Source organism: Lolium rigidum, chromosome 4 (assembly GCF_022539505.1).
Source record: "Lolium rigidum isolate FL_2022 chromosome 4, APGP_CSIRO_Lrig_0.1, whole genome shotgun sequence".
NCBI classification, from domain to species: domain Eukaryota; kingdom Viridiplantae; phylum Streptophyta; class Magnoliopsida; order Poales; family Poaceae; genus Lolium; species Lolium rigidum.
Window position 1 is genome coordinate 82100318 of NC_061511.1, and position 12915 is coordinate 82113232.

Below are 12915 nucleotides of genomic sequence, written 5' to 3' on the forward strand. Positions count from 1 at the left end.
AGGCCATGAGGCCTCAACGGCTCCTGACGTCACTGCCTCGGGAAGGAGCGGAAGCCGGAGCCGGCCAAGCCGGCCGATAAACTATAGGGTCTTATATGTAAAGTGCCGGTGCCTATATAAGCCGCACTACCCCCTCTCGTGTAGGGGATCGATCATTCTCACTTCATTCCACCCTTAGCGCCGCCTCGTGAGAGAGACCATCGTCTCCCTTAGCCTCCCAGGAGCAGCCGGACACAGCTCTAGGAGCACCATTGTATTGTGTGATCATCATATACACTCTAGCAGGAGTAGAGGTTTTACCTCCATCGGAGGGCCTCGAACCTGGGTACGTTGCCGTGTCACTCGTGCCCAAACCCGCTTCCGGATACCGCCGTGAGATCCCTCAGGAACCACCTTCGATTATCCACCCTATGGCATATGCCGTGACGATACCACGACAGAAGTTCAGCAAGCGGGGCGGTGGTGTGGACGTTCTGCAAGCGGGCAACCATCGAGGCATCGACCATCAGGGGCGTGCTACCATCGGCGTTCAGCGGCGGCCGCCGTATTCACCACCGCTTTGCTGCCTGTAGAGCAGCGACCTGAGGCAGGCAGCCTAACTACATGGATCTGAGGTTCTGAACACACGTCGCAAACCGGGCAAGACCGCACGATCGATGGCCTAATCAGGGGCAGTCAGCTAGATGGGCTGTTGCCAATTGGGCTTCGCTGAGTGCAGAACTAGATGGATCACGGATTCCTACCAGCGTTGGCCTTATGTACGAGCAAATACTGATTAGCAATGGCCATTAGTACGTATATATAGGGTATACATGTACTATTAGGTGCTGTAGTTTGTTGGGGGGGACGAACGGTTGGGGGGGGGGTCTAGCCCCTGCTCGCCCCCCTGGATCCGCCCCTGGTTGAACACCACCAGCCGCACAGAGTGATGAGACAGTTTGGGCTGTATCAGGAGTGCCCATCTCAGTGGCAAGACACGGAGAAGGCGCTTCATAGGTAAACTTCTGGAATCATGCGACGAAAGATTCCTGATAGAAGAGGTAGAATCTAACTTCTTGATTCTTGCAGGCTTGATAGGCAGCGGCAGAGAAAGATCACAAATTGGTCAGTCCACCATAGCGGCCACATCGCAGCGTTCCAACACTGTTTGGAAGCGACACGGACTGCTGGTCCTCTGGAGATTGTGCCTCACGACTTGGCCGCTTTCAACAACTACCTCCAGTGGTTCCATGAAAACACGCGTATCGAGTTAGTGAAGCGCGCGTATGCTGACTACATCTTGGACGACCCCATCGAGTTCGATGAGGTTGCGCAAAGCTAGCACGACATCTATGCTCGCAGAGGGAGATCGTCTTCTATTGCTTCCGAGCTGAACTTCATGGTAATGGATTCTCTCATTAACTAGTACGTCATCTAGATTGCCATGTGCTCGCTTAAATTGTGTATGCTATGTTTGTCACAGCGGTCGGAGATCTAAAAAACAGCTGACGAGTGCGAGATTATATGGGAGCAGAGCGGGAGAGAAGAAAAGCCTGTCGGACCGTTGCGCCATTTCATTAAGGTATGATCACCAACTTTGAATGTACGCTATTATGTTCTGGTGGCTTTGTAACCATGAGTTCCATGACGCAGAACACTGGCACGAAAGATGCGGCGGTTAGCCAACTTGCTAGGTTGCCGCGAAGGCGAAATCCCTACATCCTCCTCTTCTGAAGAACCGCAGGTATGGACTATTTTGTTGCTGTCAAACATGTTCTTACTAATTTCAACTTTTGTAATCTCATGTGTTCATGTTTGTGACGATTCCTCCTGAAGACGACTTGATTCTGAGTCAAAGCATACCTCCAAGCAAGCCCCACGGTCACCAGTTGAAGCCAAGGGGAAATGCTCCAAAACGGTACACTCCGGAAGATTATGTCACCCGAGGAAAGAAGGTTGTCATTGAGGAGGATGAGGGGCCGGTGCGGAGATCATCTTTGTCGAGGATGAGGAACGACGAGCCGTTCTCTTCAGAGGAGGAGGAGCAGGAGGAGCAGCAGGAGCAACAGCAACAAGAGCCACGACAGCGGACGAAGAGGATGGCCGTCCGGAAGCAGCCCGTGAGGACGACACGTCGAGGACGACACTAGGATGTGCTCCGTGTTGTTGTGAACTATATCTTCATAAGTATCGAGTTGTGAACCCTATGTCATTTCGAACCATGTCTGTAATGCTACTTGTTGTTTGAATCTACTTCCTACGATGTGAGCTATGAAGTGTTATATGTGTATGTTCTGAAATTGCTACTTGTTGTGTCCAATGTTGTACTCAAAACTGTTGGAGTTTGGTAGGATTTTTCATGTTTTTAACACAAGTCAACTTGTGGCGCCCTCCACAGTGGCGCCACACTGCACTGTGTGGCGCCCACGGCATCGGCGCCACACATGCCAACTTATATCCAGTATTGGGTCGAAAACATCCAGGGGCTCCGGACGATAAGTCCTTAGCCGTTTTTGGCGATGCTCTTTGTGTGGCGCCTGTGGCATCGGCGCCACACATGCTAGTGTGTCGCCCGTGGCATCGGCGCCACACGTAGAGGCTCGCAAAACGGCTAAGTCCCAGACGAATTGTCTCACAGTATGTTTTGGGCAATTGTAAGGGCATGTGTGGCGCCGATGGGAGGGGCGCCACACATGCTGCCACGTCGGATGGGCGCACCAGCTTAGCGTCGATGGCGCCACGTCGGCTGGGTGTGTGGCGCCGGCAGGAGGGGCGTCACACTGGCATGTGTGGCGCCGATGTGTGGAGCGCCACACAAAAGGGTTAGATGGGTGAAATAGTTTCGCCGGAGGGTCAGTCTATGCTTTTCTTTCACTTTTAGGTTATTTTTGTACAAATCGCCGCGCGCAGACGCCACAACAACCAAATAGTACAGTTGCATGCATCTCTACAGTTCTACCCCAAAGATTTCTGAAGTAGACATTATTCATGGGTATTAATGTATTATACACATCTGCGGTAGCTAGCCAAACATGGACGACCATAGATGGGACTTTAATTACCACACTTTACCCCTCTGTTATGCACCATCTAGTGAGAATTTCACCGGAATACCCCTCTAATATACCTCATTTTCGCATTTTGCCCGTACTGTTTCGTGTGACCAGCATGCTAGGTCCACGTAGAACAATGCCTAAAACTCGGAGGACATCATCAAAGATTATGTCTAGGTTTTTCTTCTCTATGTGTTTCATTCCTCATTGTTCTCTGACAAACAGGAAAAGAGGGTCTAGTGTACGATTTTTTTTATTTCACCCGTATGTGATGTGTGTTTGGTGTCCCATAACACAAACCCTTTTGCTAATTCCAGGTTGACCGGGAATTAAGTTAGTTTCAGATCTACTCGACAATCATTAGATTTGCATCGTGATTTGTGCATACGAGAATTACACATGGATGTGTAATTGCACACAATTGCATATCTTTTGCTCCAGTTGCACGTGAATTACACATGAAACTAGGTGACCGGGAATTAAGTTAATTCTAGGTTAACCGAGAATTAGCCACGTCCTAACACAAAATAGCCCACCCACACTCAAGCAACCCAATATATAAACTGTAGTATTAAAACAAGTATTATATATAAAAAATGAAAATCCCAAAACGAGCGAGCCGCCATGACGCATCCCCTGCCACCAGCGCCTTCCTCGAGGGAAGAGATTAACACTTTCTCGAGCAGTCGTGGCGGCGCATTGTCAAGCGAGCTTTGTGCGCACCCTCTAGAGTGAAATATCCCTCATGCAAAATAATAATAATCGAACGATACTGGTTGTATGTGAACAAATTGACTAATCCTTTCGTAGAACATCATTTGTAAATTTGTGAATGCCATTATTTCGAAACAGAGGTAGTAACACAGTTTTGAAAAGTTTGATCATGCATACATGTTTTTTTCCATCTCTCTTCCACTAGCAAAGCATGCATCTATATGTAGAAAATATCTTCCACTCAAAGCAATACAGATCTATATCTAGAAAATATCTTCCACTCAAAGCAATACAGATAAGCATGCACCCGTGTAATTGGTAACTGATTGGCAACATGACACATCAGCTACGTTTGGGCACAGACGAAGCCATGCTAGTGCTAGATAGAAAAAGCAAAAGCTCGGTTGGCATAATTGAGCAACCCCATGTACGTTGTTCAGGGAAAAAGGTCACGCACCCTCCTTTGCTTGGCACCCTACCAGATCCTTGTTCAGGGAACAAGACAAGAATCGTACGGGTGGCGTGAAGTGATCTGACCAGATATACTGTACGTGTCGGTGCATATAAGTCGCGTCGTAGATGCGCACATGCACTACAACATTATCTTGAAGACGCTGAAAAATTAGATTTCGGAGTTGCTACTTGCTAGAAGGCAAGCGTGGCTGATATCTTGCATGTTTTAGCTACCATGTTTTTTTTTACAGATTTGCTAATTCCCAGTTCGCCGGTGCCGATTCGTCGGGTCCCTCGGCCTCCGTCGGCCGCTCCGGCGGCGGGAGGGCGGGGGAGCCTCGTCTCGCTCCGTGTATATAGTAGGGGTGCGTATGGTGTCCAGCCGGCGGCGTCGGGGCGGAAGCGGCGCGGCCGGAGTGGTTTTGCAGGCGGTGGTTCTTCCCTTCGACGGCGGTGCTCTCCGGAGTCCTCGGCGTCGATCTATCGTCTCCGTCGAGCCTGCAGGTCTACGGAGCTGCTGGCCTCGACTTCCCCACCGCCGGATGCCGCGGGGCGGCGGATCTGGCCGGAGTTGCTGAAGGTGAAGGTGGTACCGTACTCGCATCGAGGATGGCGTCGGCGATGCAAGGTGGAGGTTCCTCGGAGCCGAGTTCCGTCGACTTCCCGTCCGCCGAGGGGTCTCCTTCCGTTCCGGGGCTGTAGTGGAGGAGCGGCGGCGGCGCGCCGTAGTACGTCTTCGTTGTTGTCGTCGTCTTCGTTTGCTTGCAGGACCGGCTTGTATTTTCTTTGTTTCTTTGGGTTGTTCTGTAAGCTTCCTGGTATAATATCACTTGATCTTTCCTCGCAAAAAAGAAAAAAAAGAAAACGGGATTAGTGACCTTATTCAAGATCACGTTGGGCATTCGGGTTTATCCAAATTTTTCTGGTCGGGTCGGGTTTCTAATACCAACACCTGATGTTCCCTCAAAATTTCTAAGACCCGACAAATCAGGTACCCGAAAAATCGGGTCTGGGTCCGGATAGTTCGGCTTCGGGGCTCGGGTTTCGGTTTTATGCCCACCGTGAATTCATGGTTGGATCATTGTTCCAAGATTTGTGCCGGTGGGCACCACCCTACCTTATCTCTTCCCCATCCGCGGGGGGGGGGGGTGCCGGCGGTAGAGAAGAAGGGAACGTGGCTTATGAGGGATGGCCATAGGTGGTGGTGGACTAACAGAGGAGGAGCTCCAGTCAAAAGCCGTCGCGGCGGCGGTGATGTCAGTCGACAGAGAACTAACCTAATTCTCCGCTCCGCCTTAGGGGACCCTTTTGTTTATTAGTTTTGTATGTATTTGTTGCAACTGCACTTTCTATCCCAAATTCAAAGCCCGTATAGAGATTATTAAGATCATTTTTTTTACTCCAGGTCCATTAGACATGAAACACTTGATTCTAAGGCGAACCATAGCATTCGTTCGCGATGACTCGCTGACGGCATGCATCTCGGCCGGCCGTCGACGTCCATGCATCCATGCATGCAACCGGGGTACTCCAGTACCACACGATCACGACGTGACGCTCGGTGCGTATATGCAAATTAAAGCAAAGCTAGCCGCCGACGATCAGACGACCGGAGATCAACAAGCTATAATACCTAGCTACGGCGCGCAGCTAGCTACACTCCGGCGTGGCGACGGAGTGCTGCAACCGTAGCTGCTCGTAGAACCTCTGGATGAAGTCGTCGCACTCGGCGTCCACGCGCTCGTTGCTGCCGCCCTCCGGCACGACCGGGAACGGCGAGTCGGTGACGCGCAGCGGCCGGACGCCGGCGGGGCTGCGGCCCAGGATCCAGGCCACCATCGGGGACGGAGTCGCCGTGGCCACCCCTGCCACCGCCGGCGTGGCCCTTCCGGACTCCACGTCGGCGCTCATCATCTCGAACGCGCGCGCCACCGCGGCGGCGTCCAGGCCTCCGTAGTCGCCGCGGCCACGCCCGCCTCGGCCCTTGAAGGGGAAGAGCCCGTAGTACTGCGGGTAGGACGGCGTGGTGGTGCAGCTGAACTCCACCTCCCGCGCGCGGTGCCCGTAGAAGGACGCCATGGTGGAGGTAGAGGAGGAGGCGGCGATGTGGTGGCCGCCGGAGGTAGGGTGGACGAGGAGGCCGCGGAGCGCACGGCCGGCGAGCTTGCCGCGGCCGACGAGGAGGTGCATGTCCATCATGAGGCGCTTGCGACCCAGGCCGCGGCGCAGCATGTGGCAGACGGCGAGCACGACGTGCCACAGCCGCCGCGCCAGCCCGGGCTCCATGGGCCGCCGCGCCGGCGTCCTGGCAAGATCCATTAGTTTGTCCTAGTGATTTGAGTTGAAAGCCCTCCCAAGGGTGATGTTGATGCAAAGCAACAAAGATAAACCGTGACACCTGACAGGTTAAGGGAAGAGTGAGGGGAGTGGTTAGCTTAAGGGCTGAGCTAGCTTATCTGGAGATGACGGAATGAGCAGGCAAGGGGAGGAGAGGAGGAGGTTTATAGGGAAAGAAAAGCTTCAAGGGCCCTACTCAAACACAACTTAATATGGAAGCAAGGGTTTAGTAATTTATAACTTACGCCATGGTTGTTGCTGTTGTCACTTGTTTCTGCTTGGAATTGAGGACGCTAGCTGTTGTTCATAGTTTCATACTGGCATTGGTTCCTTGTTGATGTCTCATCAAATGAATTTACAGTGTTACTACTTGCTGATCTGGCTTAAGGTTTGGCTGCAATGACAGTGATCTCTACCAAAGAAGTAGTAGCTGGTTTGGTAAGGTCTTCTGATCTTTTTGTTGGTGTGTAAGAATGCGAAACTGATCCAAAAGAAACTAATATGAAACAATTGTGGGAGTAGTTAACTTCCAATTTTCCAAAGCGTCCTTGCGTTGTCAAGTTTTAAAGAGGTGACCTTTTGTGACTGCGAATGCGCTTGACCATGTCGTTGGAGGAAATTTAGACCTAGGCGAGAATGACGGCCGGCGGCTGGAAAAAAATACGACATAGGACAAGCTGAACATGTCAATGATGTGGCAAGAAAGAAGAAACACTACTGCATGTCCTCCTTCTCCCAGACAGGGTCAATTCGAAATGTTTGGAAGTTTACTCTCGTCGGTGGATTCATGTTCAAATTTAACATCCTTATTTTCATAGTTGGATGGATGTATTCTACTAGGAGTATGCTATCGATTTGAGATTCTGAGAACTGACCGTTTGATGCATGGTTTACACTGGATACATGCATTTACTTTCAAATGAAAGGCTGAAAGCCAAAAACAAATATCTCTGAGAAATATATATATATATGGGTCAACACATATGCCAAAAAAAATCCTGGCTAGAAAGTACATCAATAATAATGGGTATAAATAAAAGAATAAGAAAACCTGTTCTTGCGCAAATAGTCTACAACATTTAAAGTACAGATAAAGTTCAAATGGGGCTAGCCAGGTGAGTATACATGCATACTATAAATTGTGAACTCAACACCAATACAAGCTATAGGACGCATTCTCATGGATCTTGGTCAAAAGACGAGATACACAACGCCGGTTTTGTGCTCCGTGTTTAGCAAAAGCCAAGCTTAAATTCCTTAGAGAGCAAGTGAGGAATTTCTTCCCTTCCTTTTTCTCCTTTCCTTACTTGGATGCTTATTGTTGATTTCTTGGCTTTGGCTAAAGCATGGTCATCGATCAGCTCGGAGCTCAAGGCCATGACCATGGCTTTCCAAAGGCCGATGCTGCTTTTGTTGTGTGGAATTACAGTTGTGTACTGCTGGCAGGTTACCTTGCCAAGACTTCAAAACTGCGTGAAGTAATTAACAATGGTTAGAAATGGAAGAACTTTTTCAGATATTTGGGATGGGGGTCCCAAATTACTGTCCTAAATCAAAAGGTAAGCTCAGCTTTAGTGGACGATAACACAGTAACTTGGTGACTTTAGAGGTAGCTTCTATGTCACGTCCCACATGTATACATAATACATGTCAGATTCTTTATGTGGGTCTCAAAGTATCAGAAATATCACATATGCGAGTCTGTCTTGGCAACACACCAATATTAATCGCCCTTGCATGGACAATGCACTGATAACAATATTAGCAGGAGCTGATGGGCGGAAAGAGCCCCTGCCTTGCAGGCCCAAGGGCAGTTGACTTCGACTGTTGACTACCACATGGATGCCTAATAAGAAAATTTTGTGTAAATTGTTGTATTGTGATCCAAATTCATATACTAAAGGGAGGCTAACTTCTGACGAGCGGAGCGAGGCCCGTCGCCAGAGGCTTGGGCCGAAGCGTTGGCACCGCCTATATATACATCTTGTAAGCCGCCGGCTAGGGTTCATCAGATTATAAGATAACCCACGGCGTTTGTAAACACCTCCCGATATAGTGAAGTTTTGCTTGGCTGGCGCCCGTGGTTTTTTCCCCTTCTGTGTTGGAAGGGGTTTTCCACGTTAAATCTTGTGTCCCCTGTGTGTGTTCTTGTTTCGTTCTTCGTTATTTGCTTGTCGCTTTTATAACAAGTGGTATCAGAGCCCGTGTTTCAATCTAGGGTTTTGCGACATGTCTTCCTTGAAGTTCGATCTACCGCAGCTGGATTACACCACAAGATTTTCTCTCTGGCAAGTGAAGATGAGGGCGATACTTACCCAATCTTCTGATCCGGATGAAGCTCTTGATGGATTTGGCAAGAAAGATGCCAAGACCTGGACCGACGATGAAAAGAGGAAAGACCGTAAGGCTTTTTCATTAATTCAGCTTCATCTATCCAACAATATCTTGCAGGAAGTGCTGGCTGAGAAATCCATGAGCGGCGCTGTGGTTGAAACCGGAATCGATCCGCATGTCCAAAGATCTAACCGAGTAAGATGCACGTGAAGATGAAGTTATTCTCGCACAAGCTGCAAGAAGGTGCGTCAATGATGAATCACCTATCGATCTTTAAAGAGATCGTTTCGATTTGCTATCCATGGAGGTAAAATATGATGATGAGGATCTAGCTCTTATACTCGTTAGTCTCGTTGCCTAATTCTTTTGCGAATTTTCGAGACACCTTGTTATACGATCGTGATGAACTAACCCTTGCCGAAGTTTATGAGGCCCTCCAGCAGAGGGAAAAGATGAATCTATGTTGCAGGTAGAGGGTTCGTCATCTAAGGCGAGAGGCACCGCAGGTCCGAGGCAGGACCGAGAACGAAACAACAACTACAACGAGAGATAAGAGCAAGACCGACAGAGGTCGCTCAAAGTCCAAGGGACGAGATGGTAAGTTCTGCAAGTATTGTAAGAAAACTAGCCATAATATTGATGATTGCTGGAAGTTGCGTAACAAAGAGAAAAGAAACGGTACCTACCAACCGAAAAACAAATCCGAGGGTGATGGTAAGGCTGCTGTTGTTTCCAAAGGATAATTCGGATGGCGATTGCCTAGTTGTGTTTGCTGGTTGTGTTTCGGTAATGATGAGTGGATCCTTGATTCTGCATGTTCGTTTCATATTTGCCTGTAACAAAGACTCGGTTCAGCTCTTATGAGTTTGTGCGGAGTGGAGATGTTGTGCGTATGGGAGATAACAACCCACGTGAGATCGTGGGCATTGGCTCCGTTCGGCATCAAGATGCATGATGGCATGACACGCACTCGACGGATGTTAGACACATACTCGGCATGGCCGTAAATCTGATCTCTCTCGCACCCTTGATGTTGACGGTACAAACACTCCGGTTCTCGCGGAGTTCGAAGGTAACAAAAGGTTCTCTCGTTCACATGATTGGTGATATGAATTCTGCAAAGTTATATGTTCTTAGAGGTAGCACTTTATCCGGTATTGCTGCTGCTGTTATTCCCGATGAACCCGGTAAAACTAATCTGTGGCACATGCGTCTTGGACATATGAGTGAACATGGCATGGCAGAATTGCACAGGAGAGACCTGCTAGATGGCTGCAATTTGAGTAAGTTTGAGTTCTGTGAGCACTGCATTTTTGGTAAGCATAAAAGAGTTAAATTCAATGCTTCCGTTCATACCACCAAAGGGATTTTAGATTATGTGCATGCTGATGTGTGGGGACCTTCCCGCAAGACTTCTCTTGGTGGTGCAAATTACATGCTTACTATCATAGATGATTACTCCAGAAAAGTGTGGCCTTTCTTTCTGAAACATAAATCTGATGTGTTTGATGCTTTTAGAAAGTGGAAAGTTATGGTAGAGAAGCAAACAGAAAAGAAAGTTAAATTGCTTCGTACTGACAATGGCATGGAGTTTTGTTCTACTCGTTTTCAATGATTATTGCAGCGATGAAGGCATTGTCGTGCACCACACCATCCCATATACTCTCGACGAGAATGGTGTGGCGGAGAGGATGAACAGAACCATCATCTCCAAGGCTCGCCGCATGTTGTCTAATGCCGGTATGCATAGACGTTTCCGGGCTGAAGCAGCCTCCACCGCCTCGTTACTTGATAAACAGTGTCACCTTGTATTCCGCTTGATAAGAAAACTCCTATTGAGGTATGGTCTGGTTCACCCGCTGATTATTCACGCTTGAGAGTTTTCGGTTGCACTCGCTTATGCTCATGTTGATAATGGAAAGCTAGAGCCTGTGGCTGTTAAGTGTGTGTTTCTTGGTTATGGTTCAGGAGTTAAGGCATACAAGTTATGGAATCCTGAAACTAAGAAAGTTTTGCATAGCAGGAATGTTGTCTTTAATGAGGCTATGATGTTTTATAAGAGTTCATCTATAGATGTTACTGATGCTCGTTGATTTTTCTCGATAATTTCGATGATGAACAACGGAGGATTAGCATGCAGGTGGAGCACGTGGAGGAGAAAGAAAATGATGTTGCTGAAAATGATAACACTCGTTGTTCGAAGACTCACCACCTGTTTTGCAGCAAACAAATAGTTCCATTGCTGCCGATAGACCGAGGCGTAACAAAGGTCCACGTCCTCGTTTAATTGAAGAATGTAATCTTGTTGCTCATGCTTTGAGTTGTGCTGAACAGGTGGAGCATGGTACCGAACCTGCTACATATACTGAGGCCGTTGCATCCGTTGACCACGTGAAGTGGATTTCTGCTATGCAAGAGGAGATGCAATCGCTTGACAAGAATGGCACATGGGATGTTGTGCCCTTGCCTAAACAAAAGAAGGCTGTCCGCTGTAAGTGGATATTTAAAAGAAAGGAAGGTTTGTCTCCTAGTGAGCCTCCGAGGTTTAAGGCAAGGTTAGTAGCAAAAGGTTTCAGCCAAATTCCAGGTATTGATTATAATGATGTATTCTCTCCGGTTGTGAAGCATAGTTCCATTCGTGCATTCTTTGGTATTGTGGCTATGCGTGATCTTGAGCTTGAGCAGCTAGATGTAAAGACTGCTTTTCCGCATGGTGAGCTTGAGGAGGAGATATACATGGACCAACCTGAAGGTTTTGTTGTGCCCGGTAAGGAGGATCTTGTTTGCAAGTTGAAGAGGTCCCTTTATGGTCCGAAACAGTCTCCAAGACAAGTGGTACAAAAGGTTTGATTCATTTATGCTTGCACATGAGTTTAAGAGATCTAAGTATGATAGTTGTGTTTATATGAAGTTTGTTAATGGATCACCAATATACTTGCTGTTATATGTTGATGATATGTTGATTGCTGCCAAGAGCAAGAAAGAGATCACTATTTTGAAAGCACAATTAAGTAGTGAGTTTGAGATGAAGGATCTTGGTGCTGCTAAGAAAATACTAGGTATGGAAATTACAAGAGACAAGAAAATCTAGTGTGTTATTTCTTAGTCAAGCAAAATTACATTCAGTAAAGTTCTTCATCGTTTTAATATGCATGATGCAAAGTTCGTTAGTACACCAATTGCTTCCCACTTCAAATTGTCAGCATTGCAATGTCCTAGTACTGATGAAGATATTGAGTACATGTCTCGAGTTCCATATTCTAGTGCTGTTGGTTCCTTGATGTATGCCATGGTTTGTTCTCGTCCTGATTTATCCTATGCTATGAGTTTGGTCAGCCGATATCTTGCTGATCCCGGTAAAGAACATTGGAGAGCTGTTCAGTGGATTTTCAGGTACCTTCGTGGCACATCGAAAGCTTGTTTGAAGTTTGGCAAGACCGGTGAGGGACTCGTTGGCTATGTGGATTCAGATTTTGCTGCCGATTTGGATAAGAGAAGATCCCTCACAGGTTATGTGTTCACTGTTGGTGGATGTGCTGTGAGTTGGAAGGCAACGTTACAATCTGTTGTTGCCCAATCTACGACCGAAGCAGAATATATAGCAATTAATGAAGCTGGCAAAGAGTCTGTTTGGTTGAAAGGTTTGTATGCTGAGCTTTGTGGAGATGATTCTTGCATTAACTTGTTTTCTGACAGTCAAAGTGCAATATACCTTACTAAAGATCAAATGTTCCATGAGAGGACAAAGCACATTGATATCAAGTACCATTATATTCGCGACATTGTTGCTAAAGGTAAACTGAAGGTATGCAAGATAAGTACTCATGATAATCCCTGCTGATATGATGACAAAGCCAGTTCCTCGTTTCCAAGTTTGAGCTTTGCTCGAGCTTGGTTGGTATAACTCGTTTAGCCCAAGTGGCTGTTGGCGCCAGCAAGTGTTTTTCCTTTGTCTCGTTCGGGAGATTGTTGAAGTTCATGCTACAAGATGGAATTTGTCTCAAGGTGGAGTTTGTTGTATTGTGATCCAAATTCATATACTAAA

The 12915-nt window shown here is 47.6% G+C and overlaps 1 protein-coding gene across 1 annotated transcript; it reads right to left on the bottom strand.

The window, feature by feature from the left end:
• Window positions 1–5849: 5849 nt before the first annotated feature.
• Window positions 5850–6518, bottom strand: LOC124647303. The gene has a single exon (XM_047187265.1). It carries the CDS (start codon window positions 6516–6518, stop codon window positions 5850–5852), a length of 669 nt encoding a protein of 222 aa, XP_047043221.1.
• Window positions 6519–12915: the final 6397 nt, after the last annotated feature.